This window comes from Eucyclogobius newberryi, unplaced genomic scaffold (assembly GCF_026437365.1).
Source record: "Eucyclogobius newberryi isolate DKJ021-1_F unplaced genomic scaffold, fEucNew1.0.hap1 SCAF_22, whole genome shotgun sequence".
NCBI lineage: Eukaryota > Metazoa > Chordata > Actinopteri > Gobiiformes > Gobiidae > Eucyclogobius > Eucyclogobius newberryi.
Genome location: NW_027315857.1, coordinates 3,703,371 through 3,726,578, shown reverse-complemented (window position 1 = coordinate 3,726,578; position 23,208 = coordinate 3,703,371). Strand labels below are relative to the sequence as shown.

Here is a 23,208-nt window from a genome sequence, read left to right as displayed (position 1 = left end):
AAAAAATTACATAGGAGAGATTTAAATCTACTATTTAGATGTTTGCTTGAAAATGTATTAATTGTTTGAAAAGTCAGTGAGAGGATCAAGAAGGGACACTGTCAGAGGATTTTCACCTATTATTTAGAGGACTGGTGGTCTAATCACTTAGTGAGATTGAAACACATTCATCCATCTTCTTCAACTTATCTGGGGCAGGGTTCCAGGGGCAGCGGTCTAAGCAGTGACTCCCAAACTTTCCACACCCCAGACACTTCCTCCAGCTCCTCCGGGGATTCAGAGATGTTCCCAGGCTAGCCGAGAGACATAGTCCCTCCAGCATGTCTTGGATCTTCCCACTGTCCCTGACCACCATTCAATGTTGCAGAGACATGTCAGCCAAGACAGTCTTACAACAAGAAGCTCTCTGACCCTGCTGACAGAGGCCTCCCAACAGACCCTCACAATGCTCTTGAGCCTGCATAGTTGGTCCGGTTTCTTCCTCTGCCAGCAGATCCAACTCATCAGCAGGTGGTGATCGGTTGACAGCTCTGCCTCTCTCTTCATCCAAGTGTCCAATATATGCGGCCGAGGTTAGATGACACAACAACAAACTGCATCATTGACCGTCGGCCTAGGGTGTCCTGGTGCCACGTGCACTGATGGACACTCTTGTGCTTGAACATGGTTTTCGTTATGGACAATTTATGGCTAGCAAAGAAGTCCAATAACTGAACACAGCTTAGGTTCAGATCAGGGAGGCTGTTCTTCCAGGTGCCACTGCCATTGCCCACGTTGGTGTTGAAGTCCCCCTGTAGAACGAAGGAGTCCCTAGTTAGGTACACTGCACTGCTGTTTGGCCTGTAAGCCGACCCAAACCTTCTAGTTCTAGATAAATTACAGTAAAAAGTATATATTTTTTTATTTGTCTTAGTCTAATATCTCCTCTGTCTCACCCTGGTTGTAATACACAATTGGGTAAATAGAGGGCGCCAACATTCCCCTCAAAATATTGTTTTCTCTGAAACTCCAAAGATACGTTTGATCAGTCTTTATGAGGAAAAACTTTGAGTGACAGTGCAGTATTTATGGACTATTATCATATATGGTTTATTTAACTTGTATCTCACATTCATGGAGAAAAATGACTTTTCCATCTGAGGCAAAAAGCTGATTTATCATATAGATTTTTAACCTAATCTAAGGTAAGTGGCTACTGTTAATGACTTTACTACGTGATTAGATAAAGAGTGCTTTATTGATAATCACAACAACAGTGTTTATAAGAGCTTTCCTCAACTCATGTTGTTCATAGGTCAATGACCTGTTGCAGCTCTGCTTTTATTCTTGTAATGCACTTTGGGCTAATTATGCTTCATAGGCTACAGTAACAAAAACAAAAAAACAATACACTGCGTTAATGTCATCGGTTAACCAACTATTGATCGTGAAGGGCTCAACTAACGATTGGAAACAAAAACAAAAATCTGCATCTCTACTGCTGCTTACATTTAACTGCAAGAGACTTTCACCCTCACAGCGAGTGGGTTATTCTTCCACTGCCCAAGCAGGACCTTCATCTCAGTCTCAACCTCAAATGAATCTTACTGTAAACTGGGGACCAAGAATCTTGCTCTCCGGCCACGACCTGAACCTTCCTGAGATCCATAGACTCGTAGTTCAGCACATGTGCGCATGGACGACTTAAACACTCAGACTTTGTCATTGTTATGACTTCATATTTTCAAATTCCAAAACCCTGTAATGAGGCAGCTGCTTCCTGGAAATCACAAGTTAAACTATTGAATACAGAGCCAAGTTTTTCTCTGTTGCTTATCAGAAAGCAGCAAGAGTTCGACCCACCCATGGCCGTGGAAAAGTACAGTGGGGTACATTGGGCTTTGCTATGCTAATCTTAATAAGGATCCACTACTAATGAGAAAGTGAATAAGAGCAGCCATGAGACCCGCCGTTTGCCACTAAGCACCTGGTCCCTCACATCCTGGACCGTGCTGTAGTCATTCGTGTGCCCTGCCTTGCTATGACAGACATCCAGAAGTCTGTATTGTTTTCATCCAGGCTCTCTTAAAAGGTGAGTGTTGCACATCATAAGCACAAGGAGGCCAAATGAAAACAATATATTTGGTCATTTCTTAGATAACAAAATAAGCTAAATTATAGTAATAATTATCTGATTTATTTATTTGGGACAGTGCGTGTTAATGAACATACTGGAAATACATGATATAAACGCGCCTGATTAGCCATGGGCTAATTTTCATCCATTGCCTCGCATTCACTCTCAAAACACACTGTCATTCATACAGAAGCATATTATTGTACATGTTTTTAGTGGTAGGGGAAATCGGAGTACCCGGAGGAAACCGGAATACCTACGCAGACACGGGCAGAACATGCAAACTCCATACAGAAAGGCCCCGCACCCCGAATCCCTTCTTGCTGTGAAGCAAGAGCGCTAACCGCTGCACTGCCGTGTCGACCAAATGTATTCTAAAAAAATGTATTCTACTTGAAACAGTATAAAAATCATCCATAATTAAAAGTTTTAGTTGTGCTGCTTCCAAGTGACACAAGCTCTAATTTTAATCAAAAGCCATAACAAAAAACACTTTTTCCACAAACTCAACACAACAATAAAATAAGGCATTTATTATTTTCCTTTCCAAGCAAACTAAACTAGGAAGGAGAGCATATTGCGTCCCCTCAGGCATCTGTCCCGAGCCTGCCCCTGACTATAGTACTGAATAACTGTATAATCAGCTCATAAATTCAGTATCTCTGCCCTGACTGGCTTGATAGTGTTTACCCGTTTGAGCTTGTGAGTGCTGCCGATCCAGCCCGCCTTCCTCTTGGGCTCCTGCGCGGACAGAGAACCCGGAAGCATTAAGCTAACAAGGTTCTCGAATGATCAAACTGCATCATGGTGACTACGCAGGTACTTACTGTGCTTGACAGTTCTCTGACATCATATCATACACATATGTGTACATGTTGTGTTAGCTACAGCGTGTGCGCGTGCGCACAAGAAGAGGATTAGTATTATTTGAAGGACATAACTGGATATGGTCTATATTATATCCACACAGACATAAAATCAGGATTTTTCTGAACTATAAACCTGCTCATTCAGGTGTAACTAAGGGTTTATAGCAGGAGGAGGAGAGGTTACAGCTTTAGTCAGATATCAGATGACAAAGGGCACTGTTGAGCCTGTGCAATTATGGTTAAATAAAAGCGCCTGATCCCTAAACACATATCCTTACAGTAAGCAACAATAATAAAATTTATTTTTTCCTTTAGGAAGATAAGATAAGATATTCCTTTATCTTAGGAGACAGAGATATTACTCAGACTTTAGCCCCCTGTTTTGACCCAGCTTAGACAGATGCATGCATCTCTTCTGAACCTCAATTCGCACTGTTAACATAAAGGTTTTATGGAGAATATTCTCATTTGATGTTTGCACATGTCACATGTCCTGTGTTAACAAACTTGTCATTTAGCCATTTTGTCATTTTGTCATTAGCAAAGACTTACTCATGTTCATATGTCCTCTGCATCTCCTCAGGGTGTGTCCTCAGCGTGGAAGATTCTGTTTTATCTGTTCCACTTCATGTCTGTATCCAGCACTTATACTGTATATAAAGTGATCCCAGTTTATTTTGTTTTTATTTACATCATATCCAGCCAATTCAAGCCGCATGAGCAGATTCCAGCGCTGACGGTGTTTGGTCCCACCTGCTTTTTACTTTTTAAACACAAGCGCAAGAAAAAGTAACCAATGACAGCACTAGAGCAGCAGGATTTGTGACACAGGAACCAATCAGAGACAAATTAATATGTCCCTGACAGACAGTCAGTGCAGCCAATCAGTGATCAAGAGATCAAGAGAGGCTGCTCGGATCAGTCTCTACTGAGTGTAGAGACTGTGAGCATTTGTCAGCTCCGTGTAGAGTAACGGTATTGGTAAAGTCACAGCGAGAACGTGCTGACCACTCAGAGAAGTGTGCCATCGTATCCTGGCCCACTTAAAGCACCGCATTGAACAATCCGGGATGAATGATTGATTACATATTTTTCTGGTCGTGAACCATCGCCTCGGATTAGGAGGTGCTGATTTTCATCCCAGCCACTGCACACTTAGCTGCAAACCATCCCAGTGGATGTTTCAGGTCCTGGTTTGACAACATCATCAACAAACGATGAGACTCTGTGGGCCCCAAACTGGACACCATAGAAAAAATTAACAGAAGATGTGACCAAAGAGCCCCAGCAGAGTCCGAGTTTTGACTCTCGGTCAGATTCTCCTTTCAAGTAATTTGAGTGCTCAGCCTCTGCTTCCTCAGCTGAAAATAGGAATAAGGAGATCCTCAAATTCCTTCCACCGTCCGACGATATCTTCAGTTGAGGTCATCAGCCCACTACCTGCATTGTAAGCGCTGTTGGTGAGGAACTGCTTCCCTGAGGCGTTGGCCTTTCATCCATCCATCTTCTTCCGCTTATCCGGGGTCGGGTCGCAGGGGCAGCAGTCTAAGCAGGTATTTCCAGACTTCCCTCTCCCCAGACACATCACAGCAGAGATGAGATCCTGCGGTGCCCAATCCGGACATCCTCCGACCCCTGACTGCACCTAGAAATTATGTCAATAAAAACAATGAACAGAACCGGCAGCCCTGGCGGAGTCCAACATGCACTGGGAACAAGTCTGACCTACCGCTGGCAATGCGAACACAGCTCCTTCAGGACCGGACAGCCCTGAGCAAAGGGCCCTGGACCCCGTACTCCCAGAGCACCCCCAAAGGACACCAAGAGGGACACGGTCGAAAGCCTTCTCCAGATCCACAAAGCACATGGAGAGTATAGAGCGAGTCCAGTGTTCCATGACCAAGACGACCACTCTGCTCCTCCTGAATCCGAGGTTCGACTATCGGTCGGATTCATCTCTTCAGTACCCTGGAATAGACTTTACCGGGAAGGCTGAGGAGTGTGATCCCTCTGTAGTTGGAGCACACCCTCTGGTCCTCCTTCTTGAACAGAGGGACCACCACCCCAGTCTCCCAGTCCGAGGTACTGTCCTCGACCGCCACGCGATGTTGCAGAGACGTGTCAGACAGTCCTACAACATCCAGAGACTTTAGGTACGGAGCACTACCGTTCCGGGCGACGTAACTGGCCTCGTTGAAGCATTCGTCATAAGGGGCAGGCGGGCATTGGCCGATTTGCCAGAATTTCTTTGAAGCCATCCTCGGTTTAGTCCGGTTAAAAAGGGAAGGACTTATGTGTTAGTATCCGCGCTGCAGAGACTCTATTTCCCATGTGCCCCTTGTGTTTGTCTTGTGCTCCCCTGGTTGTTTCTGTGTCTCCGCCCCTCACCTGCCGTCTCTTACTTCCTGGATTTCCCAGTCACCTCCCACCACACCTGCTGTCAGTCTTCTCATTACCTTAATTAGCTTCTCCTGCCACTTGTTTGTTTCCCACCAATCACCTGCTTCTCTGTTTGTATTTAACTTCTGTCTCCTCTTTGTTCTGTGTCTGTTTGTCACTTGATGTCTGTTCTACTTGTACTCCTGCCCTGTCCTGCGCCTGCCTTGTTTATCTGCCTACCTGAGCAAGTTTGTACTTTTCAGTTCTGGCTTTTTGGAAATTTGGATATTTTTGTGTTTTTTGACTTTTGGAGCCTTTGTGCCTACCTTTGGATTTTGAACTTTTGTTAAATAATTTCTTATTTGCCTTATCCGGGCTGCTTTTGGGTTTTTGCCTTCGGGATCATAACATTATGCTCCAATCCCCATTGTCAGTGCAGCTGCAGTCAAACTCATTCTTACAAAAGACAAACAGTTCACAGCAGAAGTGGTGCAGGGGCAGTGCAGCAAAACTACGGGGCTTGGGCTTAAAATAAAATGAAACCACATCATTTATCCAAGTAAATGGGCAATGACTTGCTAAAATAATACATATGAAAATCATCGGAATACAGTCCCGAAGTCCCTAAGAACTTTGTCTAATCTGTTTTTCACAGTCGCCCCTCGAGGCAACTGCTGTTGTGATTTTGGGCTTTACAAAAATACATTTGAATTGAATCGTTATTTCTTGATAGTTTTCTATAGGAGACCCACCCCAGCAACTACTTGCTATGTGTGTGTTGAGGCACTTTTTGGGCACTGCATCAGATGTTGCCTCACCGTATCAAGTTTTAACTACATTTTTTGAGGGCAATTTTAATTTAATCTTTTTTAAACGTTCAGTTTACTACTGAATAAGAAATCCACTCTTTACATTTTTGGTAACATGTCAACAAGATTTATACGTCCCAACAATGTGACATTTGGTCATTTTTACACATAAAATGCCATATTTATATAGGAAAAAATTACATGTTGAAAAATGTGGAATACATTCATTCATTTATTTTCCATTAGGGGTCGTGGGTGACTGGGGCCTATCCCAGTGTAATATAGTTTTCCTTATATAAGTAAATTCCAAGTTTAAAATTTTGACAGATTGTTCCCTATTTCATAAATGGATCAACCTGATTTGTGTACGCTGATGGAGCTTTTCTGCAAGCCTTTTAGAGTGATTAAAATGACCTCATCCCTGCGTCACTTGGCGCAGCGCCACATGTACAGTATTCAAACCCTTTTCCCAACAAAAAGCACCAGAGCCACAACCTCCAGAATCTGCAACATTTTATGACATTTACAGTGTAATTCCTTTGTGTTCACAGTAAATGGAGAACACTTCTGCCCCACGCGTACGTCTCAGCCCCAAAACGGCATACAAAACATTTTCACGAACAAAACAGTAAATAAAAACAGAGAAAACATGTACACTTGTAAGCATCAAAGAGCCATTATAAAACACCTCGGTGCAGCGTTTGTGGCGCGCGGGTCTAGCACAATGGAGCGGCGTTGACTCAGAAGGGAAGAACTGATGGAATTTAAAGTGGGAGGAAGAAAGGAGCCATATTTCACTGTTACCCTGACAACAGCTGTTGCCAAGGCGACATGTTTCCAGGTGACGTTCAGAGTTTGTGGGATAATTCGCGGCCCATGCCAGGCTGCTGTTTATGTGTTTAGACACAGGCTGAAGCTCAGACCGCAGAAGACAAGCTTTATATGTAATTATACAATAAAAAGATCATGAAGAAATGCACAATCAATAAAATTATTTTAATATGAAGATCTGGTCATGCGGAGGATGCATCTAATCAGAATTCTTCTGCCGAGGCCTTTCTCCTCTGGATATGACAACTCAAATAAAAATCTATGTTTGTTCTACAGATCATGTGGATATGAGACCCGGTCCCTCCCTCTCAGTCCCAGTCCAATGACACATTAAACCCTGCCCCCTCATGTCTCTCCTCAAATAAGTCTAGTCCTCGCTCATAGTGTGCCACTTGGCAATTTGGCGGCGTGGGTGCTCACAGATCTCTCTCCAGTGCTCCCCAGGGGTCCCAGCGGAGGAGGTGCCGAGCAGCAGGCGTCCCAGGACGGGGCAGGTGCTGCGGTCATCTGAGTCCATCAGCAGCAGCTCTACGCTGATGTCCCTGAGCTCCTGCTCCGACGGCAGGTCGAACACAAACAGCTCGTTGAACACAGGGTTCGGAGAGCACTTCTTCACATGGGTCTTCTTCTTACAGATGCGCTTCTTCCCATGGAACATGTTCACCTTCACAAAGGGGTCTGCAACAGAGCACAGAGTACAGCACACTTTACCAAGTCCACCTGCTGCAGGGCTGATGCAACCTGGGCTTTGAAGTGATTCTATATGCTTATTTTGACTGAGGCCCATGTGATTCTGTTCTGTCTGTGCACTGTTCTCTGTCTGTGCTCTATTCTTTGTGCTTATGTTCTCTGTCTGCTCTCTGTTCTCTCTACCTGCTCTCTGTTCTGTCTGCGCTCTGTTGTCTGCCTGCTCTCTATTCTCTGTCTGTGCTCTGTTCTCTCTGTCTGCACTCTGTTCTCTCTGTCTGCACTCTGTTCTCTGTCTGCACTCTGTTCTCTGTCTGCACTCTGTTCTCTGTCTGCGCTCTGTTCTCTCTGTCTGTGCTCTGTTCTCTGTCTGTGCTCTGTTCTCTGTCTGTGCTCTGTTCTCTGTCTGCACTCTGTTCTCTCTGTCTGCACTCTGTTCTCTCTGTCTGCACTCTGTTCTCTGTCTGCACTCTGTTCTCTGTCTGCACTCTGTTCTCTGTCTGCGCTCTGTTCTCTCTGTCTGTGCTCTGTTCTCTGTCTGTGCTCTGTTCTCTGTCTGTGCTCTGTTCTCTGTCTGTGCTCTGTTCTCTCTGTGCTCTGTTCTCTCTGTCTGTGCTCTATTCTTTGCGCTTATGTTCTCTGTTTGCGCTCTGTGCTCTGTTCTCTCTGTCTGCTCTCTGTTCTCTCTGCACTCTGTTCTCGGTCTGCGCTCTGTTATCTGTCTGCTCTCTGTCCTCTCTGTCTGCACTCTGTTCTCTCTGTCTGCACTCTCTGTTCTCTCTGTCTGCACTCTGTTCTCTCTGTCTGCACTCTGTGCTCTCTGTCTGTGCTCTGTTCTCTGTCTGTGCTCTGTTCTCTCTGTGCGCTGTTCTCTCTGTCTGTGCTCTATTCTTTGTGCTTATGTTCTCTGTTCTGTCTGCGCTCTGTTCTGTCTGCGCTCTGTTCTCTGTCTGCGCTCTGTTCTCTGTCTGCGCTCTGTTGTCTGTCTGCTCTCTGTTGTCTGTCTGCTCTCTGTTATCTGCCTGCACTCTGTTATCTGCCTGCACTCTGTTCTCTCTGTCTGCGCTCTGTTCTGTCTGCGCTCTGTTGTCTGTCTGCTCTCTGTTTGCACTCTATTCTCTGTCTGTGCTCTGTTCTCTGTCTGTGCTCTGTTCTCTGCCTGTGCTCTGTTCTCTGCCTGCACTCTGTTCTCTCTGTCTGTGCTCTGTTCTCTGCCTGTGCTCTGTTCTCTGCCTGCACTCTGTTCTCTCTGTCTGTGCTCTGTTCTCTCTGTTTGCACTCTGTTCTCTCTGTCTGCGCTCTGTCTGCGCTCTGTTCTCTGACTGTTTTCTGCTACCAGTTCTCTGTATACACCACACATACCTGTGGGCCGGCTGTCGGTGCGGGGCAGGTGGCGCGCCTTCAGCACCACCACACTCAGGGTGTTGGTGGTGGACTGGTAACAGAGGGACAGGAGCAGCTCACCTCGACCTGAAGACTTCTGAACAAACACATACATACCACAGCTTCACATCTTCATCACAGTCCAAACAGTCACCAAAAAAACAGGGAGTGAACGGACAAGTGCCACTGCCATGTTGTGTCCTGCAAAAGTGATATGTACCATCCAATTTGAGGGTCTGAAGTGGGCAGTGAGAAGTATTACCTCTCTGAGCATGCTGACTCACATTCAGCCCCATAGCGCGAGATGTTTAGACAAGAAAAAAAAATCTTACCAAACTCTCACTAGATCCACCATATATCCACTGATACTAACTACGTATGTCGAGCCAAACAAAGTCAGCACAGGTCAGCACCAGCTCTTTCCTGTTTATTGACATAGAGACCTGCAACAGTTGGGTTTTCTTGCAGGAACGTGTGGTCCGACCTAAACACCGTGAGTCCTTCTCATGTCCTGACTGACAGGGCAGTGGGCTCACGCAGAGGCTCAGGTTGTGCTCGAGTGGCAAGTCTGGGAAACAACTGTGAAACACAGAGCAGCACTAGACTTGTTGACCTTTATGAATGAGTGCACTGCGAGTGGTGGGCGAGGTTAAAATCAGTCTAAAGGCACAGAGAAGTGAAATAAATGCAGAAAACAGTACTCTGACGTGGATACAGATTTTATCTACTCTCCTGCTCACATTAGCCCATGCGCTCCTGTCCCCAAAGCCTCCTCAGGTTTCCTCTGCACCAGAAGCTGACCCCTCCCTTGGGCCCTTGATTTCTGTGTCCTCTGTAAACTGAGTGTGTGTGTGAGTATGGGCATGTGTGCGCCTGTGTTTGCGTATGTGCGTGTGTGCGTATATGCGTGCCTGTGTTTGCATGTGTGTGTGCGTGCGTATGTGCGTGCGTGTGCGTGCGTGTGTGCGTGCGTATGTGCGTGCATGTGCGTGTGTGTGATGACCACTCCCATCTCTACAGAGCAGAAAAACACCAGCAAATGAAGCCGCCGTGTCACAGCAGGTTCACGCTGTGGAGCTTTTGTTTAGAGTTGATAAAGATTTTAGTCCTGGTTTAATGCTGGTTTGGTCTTGATTAGTCCATGTTTAGTCCTGCTTTATGTTTAGATCGAGCTTAGATCTTTTTTAATCCTGCTTTAGGTTAGGCCATGATTGGTCTTGATTAAGACCTGGTTTAGACCTTCATTTAAACCTTTAACCTTTAAGTCTTAGTATTGGGTTGGATGATTAGACCCGTATTAGTTAATTAAGCTAATTATTGAGTTGAATCTTTTTATTCCTGGTTTAGATCTGGTTAAATCCTGGTTTAATCCTTGGGTTCAAAACCATTTCACCCGGTCTAGACCTGTTCTTGGACAGACCAGTTTATGGGACACTAAAATAATCCTACTTTAGTGTAGTTTAATTTAACTGTAAGTCATATCAAATGTATGGGACTCTAGTCCAGTGTTACATTTCAAATCCATTTGGGCTTTTCTTTCACACACAGGAAGTCAGTGTTCAGTCATAATTGGATTTCTGGTGTTCACAAATTAAGTTTCTGTACGGCAAATGCACTGGGCTCCTCCCAGAACCATTTAGTTATGTTATGCAACTTTTCCAAATCCAACTTTTTCCAAAGTAAAAATTTACATTTGAAATTGAATATATATTAGTTTTAACCTTTATCTGATCATTTATGTATTTAGTATTGACTTTGTAGACTTTATGGACAGTACTGTAAGTGGAGTGGGAAATTTAGGTGAAGTGGCTTGTCCAAGGACATATCAGTGTGTGCTTCATCTGAAAAGTTACACAGGCACCATGTCTCAACCTGTATTTGGTTAAAATGACATGTAAAAAGTCTCAATGTAAAATACCTACAAATATTGTTGACTTAGCTAGGCAATATATTGACTTAAGATAATATTGTTGTTTTGAAGATAGTCAAAATTTGAATATTGAGTACCGGTATATTGTTTATGATTAAATATGCAATAAAAGAATGCTGATTTAAATAAATAAATAATGTTGTAAGTTCACAGTGCATATTGAGCCAGAATGCAACTGTAAAAAATGCCAAGTAGTGGTATATTATACAGTTCTTTCTATAGGAGTTTTTGTTAATGAGAGTTTTAAATTAATACATTATTTTATTGACAATGACTCTTGGATGAGAGTCAAAACGTTTATTTTTTCTAACCGAGTCCAGATGACTACAACTGAAGCTTTTTCTACAATGGAAGACGGCTGGACGAATGAGGGATTACACCGACAATGAGAGTTTTGTTTATAAGAGTTCTTCTATTAAGAGTGTTTTTTAAACTTCCTATAAGTTATCTGTCCTTTTCCTCTGTATCTACCTGCGTTGTAACAATTAAATTTCCCCATGTGTGGACAATAAAGGAATATCTTAGTCAGTAGTATTATATTCAAACCTCAACTATGTCTAAGGACACTAATAAACCATTTTTTCTTCGATTGACATAATATCGCTTGACTATCATTATTGTCATACTCCCATAAAATATTGAGTTGTTCATTTTTGTCAATATTGCCCATCCTTAGGCTGACTACCTTTAAGTATAAAAAAGTGTCACATTTGCCAGTAGAAAGACACAACAAACACGAGGCTAGAATAAAAGCATCTGGTATTGAAGTTTAAATAAATAGTATAAATAAAGTCACGAGTACATGTCTACAATGTTACCTTGTCTTTCTTGATGATCTCACGGCTCATGAGCACCCGCCCGTCACTCAGGTTAATGCCGGACAGTGGTACCAGTGTCTCCCCGATCACCTCGTCCCTGGAGAACCTGTCAAAGCTGAGGACCACGAAGTGCAGAGACAGCTGGGCCACGCGTGCCTGGGACAGACCATAGAAGCTGAACGTCTCCTCGAAGGCCGGGTGCAGGGTCTTTCGCAGGACTCGGGTCTTCACGCGGTGCTTCTTCTCCGGCAGCAGGGTCAGTTTGATGTAAGGGTCAGAAGTCAACGAGTGCTCGTCTGTGGGGGTCAGGCCCTGGGCTTCCTGTATACATGTGAAGGATTTGGATAAAGAAGACATACAGTGAGGAAAGTAAATATTTGAATTTGATATTTGGTTTTGCGGTTAAATTTTAAGATTTTTTTAATAACTGTAAATAATGTTCAAACAAAATGTAACTAATCCCAGAGCAGAGTCGGACAGGAAATGAAACTCTGCCTGCTCAATAACACTAATGGATGCGCCAAGGTTTCTAAATATTAAAATGATAGTAAAAGTATGGTTGTAAAAAAATCATATTGAGACTAGACACTCATTAGAAGACTTGATACAGAAAGCAATCACAATAGGAACAAGTTGGACCTTTCTTGAATAGTTTTAGAATGGTCTTGATCAATGTGAGACCCCAGGGTGAAATCAGAGACACTGCAGTGTTGTGTTGTACATGCGTTTGTACAGATTTCTATGATTAGAAACCACTAAAACCACCTGACCAAAAAACAAAAATAGCTAAATCCATTTTTAATCTATGATTCCATTGAAATAGAAAGTTAAAACCATACTTGTGAACATTATCTATGGAAACAAGCAGGAAGAGGCCAGGTATGAGTAAGGTTTGTGGAGATGCAAGCAGCTCACAAGGTTTGTCAAGTGCAATAAAAAAATTTGATCTGGTTTAGTCCATCTATTTTCAATATAATCACAATAGAAAAATAAACAAACTGCATTTATTTTACTGGGCTAAAATTTTACGAGGCTCATGAGGCTTTAAATATGATTGTGCTCAATTCAAGGTTTTCATAAATCAAATGATATTTAATATTTCAGTATGTTTTGGTTTTGTATCATTTAAAAAAAAATCAATAGTGAATCCCTATTGGAACGTACCTTGATGTGCACGATGAAGGCCTTCTTCTCAGCCTGGTAGTCAAGGGAGAAGTGCAGCGTCCCCAGCCCTCCATGCCGCTCCTCTGCGGGGCCCTTCTCCAGCATGGGCGTGGGGGCCTGGCTGGAGGTGGTGCTGGACGGAGAGGTGATCTCCCTGTGCTCTGTCACCCCAGGCTGAGTGAAGCCGGTGTGGGGAGAGGGCAGTTCCAGCTCTGGGGAGCTCCGTACCTTCTGCTGCAAATAACAATTAAAAGTCCATAAATCTAAATTGTTTGATTTAAGTAATATAATCCCCTCTTTCATCCCTTTTCTACCAAGCTGGTTCTGATGCTGGTTCTGATGCTGGTTCTGATGCTGGTCCGGGGCTGGTGCCAGTTTCTGCTGTTTTCAATCAAATAATGCTGATTCCAAAAATTTGGCACTAGTCATAATTTCAAATAATAATAAATGGGACCGAAATGAGAACCAGATCAATTCTAAACACCAAAGTTACATATTAGTAAGCACTTACTAACTGGAATGCTTATTATTTCACACCTCAACTTCAGAGCGATCCAGCTGAATGAACTCATAAGCAGTATGGCTAATGCTTAACCATAGGCTAAAGAAAGGTAACATTGTGCAAATGCCTCTAATCTGTTAAATACAAAAATATTGTTCGACTTAACCTGTAACAAATGTTTATTGTTTAAGTGCTGTTAACATCAGATCAACTTTCTGTAGTGATTATCTTTGTTATACTGGTAACAGGTGACAGTTTACGACTCAACCATCTCCCAGTTCACAAGTAGGAGTTATCAGGGAAACCACACTGGCACAGCTCAGGATCAGCACCAGCTCGGAACCGGCACCGAACCAACCCTGAACCAGCACTTTGGTGAATATGGGGTATTTGAGAAATGTCCCTGTGACTCCATGAGGTCTACTAAACTACAACATTTGTAGTTTAGATTCTACAAACATGTCTCCCTCAAATGTTCTTGGGAGAGTTTAAAATGTGTGAAGAGAATGTTAATTTCCCTGCTACCCACTTCTGCCTTCTGCTGGTGGTGGTGGAAGGGCTTGGTGGTGAAGTTCCCGTTGAGGTCCCTCTTGTCCAGCTCCAGGTGCATTGGGGTCCTGGTCCCTCCAGGGCTGGGGGCCAGTTTGGGGCTGTGGGGGCAGTTGCCGTTCACGTCAGTCTTGTCCGGCTCGTGGGAGCCACTCTTCTTGTTCCGGCTCAGGCTCTCTGGGTAGATGTCCACTCCCTTCAGCATGTGCACGAACTTGAACGACGGGCTCTGGGTCTTGGTGCTCTTGCGCTGGCAGCAGATCCAGGTAAAAGCGGAGACGGTAAAGACCAGACCAAAGACGCTCACCAGGACCACACCAGCTGGGACTGCCACTGACAAAACACAAACGTATGATATTAGCTTGTGTGTTTAGGTGTATGCATTTCATTAGCCTAATGATTTTGATTTACTTTGTCCTTTTTTGTGTTGCAACAATCTCTCAATGATTCCACTGGTCTGAGGTTGGGATGAATCAATCCAGCTTTTTGATTCTTTTTGATTCTTGAGCTTTAGTACCTGACAGTATCCGATATCAACCAATACCACTGCAGAAACTAAAAATAGCATTTATTTTACTTGAAGGGGCTGTGCCTCATTTCATGTAATACAATCTGTTTTGTCCCAGCACAGATGAATTGTAAAAGCAGCTATTGTACAGTGTAAATAATCTACTTATGCAATGAACTTGAGATATAATGTAAACTAGTTTGGCTTTTAATTGGTTATTCTGCATAATTGTGTGTTTCGCTATGTTTCCACTGGTTCACTTTAGAGCAAATTTTGTGGTGAAAAATGTCACCACTTTCTTAAGTCAACACACCGGCCTATTTAAGCGGTTCAAAGTGGACCCTGTCTGTGAGCGAGTAGTTCTGTAGTAGTTCAGTCATTGTAGTGAAAAAGGAGTGTTTCTGTGGGTATTTGAATCAGAGGCTCCATGTGTATCTATTGACTATCCATCATTTTTACTGTGGGTAATGAGTTTTTTTTAAATATTTTTGTGGATATTCAATTCAAATATAAAAACGGCATATTTGTAAACAAAGCAATAAAATCAATATTGTTTGGTTTCGTGTGGCTAAAATAAAAAGAAAACTCATAGTTAATAATTCTATAAAAACATACCGGTATTTTGATGATTTACACCGTTTCAAATAGTGTAGTACAGCAAAATAAACGAATAGTGAACCCTAATCCTTAACATTTAGATGACAGGTGAGGGAGAAGTTTGTCCATAAATTACACAGGTGTAAAAAAGTCGTTGGGTGAAATCAGTATAGAAAAAACTGATATTATACCAAAACATCAAGCAAAATTAAATATATTTTCATTTTTTAAGGGCTCGTGAAAACTTGCAATTTAAAAGTTACACACTGATCTTTACAGTAAATTTGCTGTGCGTAATATTGGGCACAAACTGGCATTTAAAGGGTTAGTTATGATGTTATGAAATTATGTTCCCTTCAGGAAAAAAGCTAAATAGATATTTTAAATATATGACTATTTGACATTTTTATGGAGGTTTAAATACAACAAAATTGTTGTACAAAACTCTTGCAGTGTGACTTTTTTCATATTGGCACCAAAACAAAAAGTTCCCCAAAGTCACTGAATTAAAAAAAAAAAAAAAACACAAACTGGAATGATTGATTTTTTATCTAAAATGGCTGTAGATTGTATATGATAAAAACTAGCACTATAAAAACAACAACAACAAAAATGTGTCATTTTAAAGAAAACCTTTACCTGAACAATAAATAAAAAAAAAGAAAAGAATAATTGACGATTTTAAGGCAGGGAGCTCGAGAGTTGAGAGATGGGAGTTTGCCCAACCAGTCCACATTTGCTTTGTGGATATGGAGGATTTCGACCCGGTGTTCCAGTATGGTTACATATTTTAAACACACATTTATAACTGAATTAATTAAGTAAACACACTTTATTTCCACTTTTGGTAATGATAATACAATGACTTAGAGGCAGATTCCATTTGTGAGGAAATACAATTGATATAAAATGACATTTTACACTTTATAAAATATCAGATTATAAAGAGCAAAACAAAAATCTCAGTGATACTGTACCTTATAGTGCATAGTAGCAATTACTACATTAAGTGGAAATAAAACTACAAACAATTGTGCGCATTAGTTACTCTGAACTACACGTGTAACATTTTACATTTTTATATTTAATCATGACAGACATTATTGCTATCTAGAAAGTTGTTATGAATAGAAGTTAAGCAATACTTAATGCTCAGCGTTAGCCTTATCCAGGTAATGAACTAAAAAAAAAACACTCTTTGGTGTGTTTGTTGTCAAGGTAATGGAGCACAGAGTTTGACAGATCACATGTCTTGGATTGATATGAAATTAGTAGCTTTCACTTCAACACAAATTATTTATTCACAGCCAGCACAGTGGAGGAGCTCATTCTGAATTGTTTTAGACACACCTTTTGTACAAAGACGTCTGTAGATGCAGTTATAAAAAATAAACCCTAATAGATCCATGACGTAAACACGGAAAGCAAGACGTGTGGCACTTCCGCATACGGCGCGCGCACATGTCTGTGTCTCTAGCGTAAAAAGTGTAGCTCCGTGGCGTAACTACTACGCTGAAATGGGCAGTGGAGAAAGCGCCCCTCAGTCGCTATTTTCCTATGGCTTTTCCCATAGTGATGTAGTCACTTTTGATTATGATTTGATTGGCTAAAAATCCCCATTGCTTTTCTATGAGGCTCTGGGGCGCTTTTCAAACCGCCCCACGGGTATGCAGCCGCGCAGCAGACCGCGCGGCGTGCAGACAAAGTATCATAAATATCTATATCAGATCAGAAGGACTGAGCTTGAAAGTAGTTACTTCTACATGTATGAGACATAGTTGTATAATACAACTTTGTCTCATACATGTATAAGTAACTAATACAACAAATACAACTTGTATTTGTTGTATTTCTGTTGAGCTTGTTTGTGACTGCCATTAAACTTACTCTATGTTAGGAAACATGCTAACATTTGACTGTTTATCCACTCTGATTATAGTGGTTTGTTACGACACAATACAATTGAAAAAGGTGCTAATGCTTGCACGAATTCACAAAGTCACAATGTTCAGGTATTATTTATCTTTATTTCAAATCGTACAGATTAAATTACTCAGATTTTTTTTTTAAATATCCAAGGATACATGTGTTCATTCAATCATAGAAATAAACTTTTATTTGAGATCAAGTTTAATAATACATTTTTGTTCTTAATGGTTCTTAGACATTGTACAACTGCTGCTAAATAGGGAAAAATATGCTGCTATTTCTATCCATTTAAGCAACGTTTTCCAAATATGGGGGGTAAAAAAGTCTATTAGTGAAGTGGGGGCAACGTTTGACAGACCCACTATAATTAAACTAATTGAGGCGGTTGCAAAGATTCAGAGAAGGATTTCTTTGACAGCAGGATAACAAGATCACATCAAATAAAACAAAGGTAAAATGTGGTTTGAGGCTTTAATTGATTGATTGTTAACTTTTCTCCTCCAGAACAAGACTTCTGACTCATTTTATAACATTGGAAAAGAAAAAAGAAAATATGGATGATCTAATTAAGAGAACTTAACTCTTGACAGCTTGGCTTTCCTTAAAAACATAATTTAATATGTTGAATACGGATTGAAAACGATTTTTCTTTCAAATGGGGGACAAAAGGAGTCCAATTTACACCTGGGTCAAGGCTCAAGTAAAAACACCAACACTGCCCCTGGTGGTTACTACAGGAAGTTTGCTGCTCTGTCTGAGTTGGAGGGAGCAGAATGTTTGTGTCAAAAAGATTCTCCACAAGATCAAAGGCCGAATGCACATGTTGCGCGATCTGCAAATGCAAACTCTCACATCCAAAACACTAAATGAAAAATAAAAAAGTGAATTTATGAAAATAATTTGAAACTTAATGTTAATAAATGAGGTCTAGCTCTTTTGAAGAAAAATCCAGATTCACAGAGGTGAAGAATGTACAATTTTGGTTATCCACAAATACAGGTTCAAATTTAAATATGCAAGTCAGGCATTGTAGAGAAAACAATTCAAACTGTTTTGAATTAATTGCTCTTTCTGCAGCAATAAATTAATACACAAATGTCATGTGTATGTATGTTAAAAAGCTCTCTGGCTTATCCCACATAAGGGACTGATCTGAGGGCTCTATCTACTGGCAGCAGAGGGAATTACATTTTTGAGATACACATTTATGAACAGATTGAGAAAATGTCACGGATCTTGGGGTGTTTTTGACGCTCGGATTGGAGAGGACTTTCTAACCAGGAGTCATCAAACTAGTGTGAATGAAGCTAAATTCTTCTCCAGGTATGTTTTTGATGAGGGAACGTTGTTAGAATTTGGTAAAAAGTCAATTTAGCATAATATGCATCCTTTAATATTTGATGATGTGATTTCAGTTTAGAAATCCGAATATCAAATGTGTACAAAATACTTTTTTTTGTGTTCTCTTTTTTCATAATTAAACATAACTAAAAATTACACACTCAAAAAGACCATATTGACCTTATTCCACCCCGCCCCACTTTTCTCTTTTCCACGTGATCGGCACTTTTGTTGTAAACGCACTTCCAGTCCAGCAGGACCAGCAGGACCAGCAGGAACTCCGTTGTTTTAAATTAAATATGCTATAAAGTAGATTGATTTGTGTAAAATGTGTTCACGTGACCAACAAAGTCAACAATGCACGCCTCCCTGGCCGGCCCAAAAACAGCTTTTTAGTCTGTGTAGAGCTTATTTTCTCTCGAGGTCGGCTTCCTTATGTTAACTAATACAACAGAAAGAAGGATTATGTGGCGTATGGCGGGGCCCAGACATTTTTCTGGAATAAGGTGAATAGAGCACCATGAACTCTTCTGGCACGAAATGCTGTGGAAGTAATAAAATCTGATCTGAATCTCACATCATTCTATTCTGTTTATCCATACTATTTGGTCTCATTATCTCATCACTGTCATTACCTTAGTGCTGACCATTTCCTCTGTGAAACCCAATGACCACAGTCTCGAAGGGGGAGGGGCTTTCAGGATCTAACATTTCTCATACAAGAAAAAAAATCATGTCACGGTATCGCTAGATCCGCTCAACAATCTTGCTCTGTTTAGTTCTGCTTTAATGCTGTAAGATCTAATGCTGTATTTTCTGAGTTTAAACAAATCATGCTGTACAATTTGGCCAAATCTTGTTAAGTCCAAGATAATAAAGTGTTGGATATAGGTGCTACTTTAAGGGTTGATCTTAAGGAGGATTAAAGCAGGAAAAAACAGAACTAAATCACATAAAAAATAAATCTTAAAACATGTCTTTAAACTTATTAGTTGAGGTTTAAGTATCAGAGACACGTAAAATGGCTGTCAAATGACTCACAAAAGTGCAGAAATATCACCTTATGCCCTCATTTCAAAGTGTACAACATAACTTGTAATTTTATGTTTATTTCTAATCAGCTCTTTTTGTAGATATGAAAGAAATATCTTGCATATTACAACATTCACAGTGTGTTCTAAAATGTCAATATATTGCCCACTAAGCAGGACTAAAGCAGGACTTCTCCTGCGTGCCTGATGTCTTCACATGGGTGTGTTTATGAACAGCACCCTTCCTTTAATGCTGGGTGGGGCCCTCTCCGTCAACACCACACCAGCACCACTGGGGGTCTTCCCTTTTCATACCACCATGCCCTTTGGCGTTATCTAAAATACATCTGCTTCAAATAAACCAACGATGTACAATTGACCAGGATTATATGCAACACGATTGTTGTCGACCGCAAACAGAATATTAATCCCCAAGACACCAATGCAACTAAACAATATTTTTTGTTACAGTTAATATAGTATAGTATACTTTGTTGTCTTAATCTTCTTTAAATAGACTGTTTTATCATTGTTCTGTGAAGTGCCTCTAATTGACTTAAATTAAGTTTGTATTATTATTATATTATTATTTGATTGTTTTTGGTTCCTTTGTTCATTTCCTTTTATGTTTTGCTCTGTCCAACCTGAAATAATACAAATTCCTCACAAACATTTTTAGTGCGTATATACTCATCCTCCTTATCCTGCATTAAAACATCCTCTTTTTATTGCAACAAATGAACAATAATCTAATCCACACTGACGTCTCTTTCAATGCTAGACAACTGTCGACCTCTGTACGTAATATGTCCCATTATCATGAGAAACACACAAAAAAAATCCCTCAAATTGACCTCATCATTTCTATGAGCGACACATTTTTCCAACCACGCCACAATATCCCTACATTTTCTCTGTCTGTCTAAGCTAAACATAAACCTGCTTTCAGAATGATGAGGAAATAGCACCGTTGCCATAGCAATTAACAATATGAAATGAAAATATTACTTCATTTCAATTCAAGTCCACAAAATGTTGCAAGAAACAGGAAAACCTATTACAATGTTATGAATCCCAGCAAATTGTCATTAGACATCCCAAATCTTTTTCTCAATAATCTGTGTATTCCTGACAATCCCTTAAACCTAAATTCAGTCACAAATAAAAAAACAAAACAATAGAAAATAGAGTTGCTCACCGATCTGTGCTCCTTCTACCACCACAGGAGCCATGTTTGCTGTCCAAGGTTCTGAATCCTTCCACTGATGATCCCTTTCTCTTAGCTTTTTAGATCCTTCACGTTCTCGTACGTCTCCTTCACAATCAATAGTGTTTTTTCTGTTTTGGATGATGTAAAAATGCTTTGTTGTAGTGGTTGTCTAGATGATGTGTCCTTCTTGTTGTCTCGGTGCTGTGTGCGCGGATGAGACCAGAGCAGGAGGGACACGCCCGCTGACTCCCCTCCCTTCCCCGCTCTCTTCTCTCCCTTCCTCTGCTCCTTATTTGTTGGTGATGTATGATAGTATAACTCTGTAGGCTCAGAGCTGCACTCAGAGGGCTGCACTCAGGTGGCTTCCTGTATGGTTAGTGTTCTCAAATGGATGATTTCTTTGTAGAAATAATCATACATGCTGCTACTAGGGTGAATTTTTTTAAAGATTCGGGTACATAAGGGAAAAGATGTTCTCTGTATTTGACCCAGCCTTCAATGCCTAGGTCCTGTCAGGATGGAGGAAAGATTTGTGTGCTTTTCTCTCAACTGGATTTAACAATAGTTTGATTGCTTGGCTTGTTCCTCAGCTGTGGTGCTTTATCCTATCAGTTTCAAATATTCATGAACTTCTGCCTTTTACTGAACAGAATTTTTCCAGATTGATAAATGTGTAGAACTGAACTCAGATTGGAGCACATATTAGTCTGGTGTGAGCTCGGTTAATGTTTTGTAACAATGTAAAAACTGAAGATTACATACAGTACTGGAGCGGATGCTTTTCTTTACACTTACATAAACAGTATTACCACATAATACTATCACATGGCTGCATATCAGTGTCAATTCAATAGAAATGAGCATCTTATTTGACAGGGCTGCTAAGAAGAGGAACCACAACCAGAAAGAAGAGAACAGGTCATCTCAGTGCGGACTTCAGAGTGCAGCTCCGGGTCTGCACATTTGTATTGTTGGATGTGATGCGTGTGCTATGCCCAGGCCCCTCCCCCATCCCCTCCGGTAAACGCTGAGCTCATCCCCTGACGCTGCCTGTGACGCAGGTGCTCACGAAGCTGAGGAGGAGGAGGATGTGTGGCTTTATACGGGCCTCGGTGCGCCGTGCAAGTCTGGACTTCAGTTTTATGTGGATGCAGTGGATGTGAGCATCAAGATTGAGCCAGACTATGGAATAAATCATGAGTGTGCCTAGGGATGGGATTGTGTTCAAAAGCGCCACATAAAAAAACACATAAATAATGTATTAGATATGTGTCACAAGGAAGTATTCTGTTTTAAGTAGGATAGGGCCATGTCATTTATGGCTTTGTAAAAGGAAAAGAAAAAGGATTTTAAATTTGATTCTAAACTCGACAGATATCAGAATCTCCAGCTATCACTATTTTATCCAAGTATAACACTAAGTTTGATAAAAAGATCAGAGAACTGAATAAGGACCAGGAGGTCAGTAGATAACTATGAATAAAACTGATTGACAACATGAGGCTTACAAATGAGCGAAATGCATTGTACATTTTAGGACTCATGAGTAGGCTTGAGTGTGAGATCACTGCCACACCACCTCGGCCTGTGCTCCTGGAAGTCTGAAAGTTATCATGGGTGGGTGGGTGGGTGGGGTTAACATGGGTGGGTGGGGTGGACTCATTTAGTCTGACATAATCATCTTGTTGAATCTAAGTTTCAGTTTGAGCTAGAACATCTATGTTATAGTCACTAGTTCATTAATATTCATTAACTAAAAGCGATTTGGAGGAAATTGACCTAATGGTTAGCAGTCCACATTTTATATGCTTATTGATTTGTTATTTGTATCTTTTTGAGTGCTATTTTTATTAAGCTATTTGGTCTGATGCCTAAAATATCTTTCACTTTGTGGCATTATTTGCACGAGGGACAATCTCTATCTTCCTTGAATCTGAACACTTAATTTGTGACAAAGTAGGTGAGAGCTCCGCGACAGAGGAGCGTCTTACACTGCTGCTCTGCGTCCCGGGCTCATCCCTGGGTGGTAACTTTGGATGTGGCTATCGGTTAAAGTGTACCCTCCAAAGTCAGATGGATTCCATCCCTGCGTATGAGCCCGGGCTTTCCCCAAAACGCACTCCAGTCAACAAAGACTACATTGTTTTCATAGCACCAACTACAACCAGCAGGTGAATGCTGAAAAGTACAGTTCAGCATTGATCCAAGCCAATTCACACACAGCACCTACTTATAATTTGACACCTCTGATTGTCTCTGCCGGGCGTCGTTACCGCCTGCGTGAATCACCACTTGGCGGAACCTCTGTCTACTCTGCTTTAAAAGCCTAATATTTCCCTTTATGTCACCCATTCTGGCCTAAACACCTAACACTTGCTGCTGGTAGCTTTATGTCTCTGACTATAGAACTTCCAATTACCAGAGTGTTACGGGTCTATGCAGCGGGCGTGTGAACGCTGAGGGGAACACAATTATTGTAGACGGGAAGCTCACAGTGCACTACAGAGTGGCGTTTGAGATAATTTTATCTTTATTTGTCCCACAATGATGAAATT

General features: G+C 41.3%; 1 protein-coding gene across 1 annotated transcript; it reads right to left on the bottom strand.

The window, feature by feature from the left end:
* Positions 1-6,669: 6,669 nt before the first annotated feature.
* syt4 (synaptotagmin IV) lies at positions 6,670-20,901 on the bottom strand. Its single transcript, XM_072458772.1, has 6 exons — positions 20,642-20,901; positions 14,018-14,370; positions 12,987-13,220; positions 11,823-12,143; positions 9,054-9,171; positions 6,670-7,682 (listed from the first exon to the last, which is right to left on the bottom strand). The coding sequence occupies exons 1-6, from the start codon at positions 20,673-20,675 to the stop codon at positions 7,372-7,374; spliced, it is 1,371 nt and encodes a 456-aa protein (XP_072314873.1). The 5' UTR covers positions 20,676-20,901; the 3' UTR covers positions 6,670-7,371.
* Between the last annotated feature and the right edge of the window lie 2,307 nt (positions 20,902-23,208).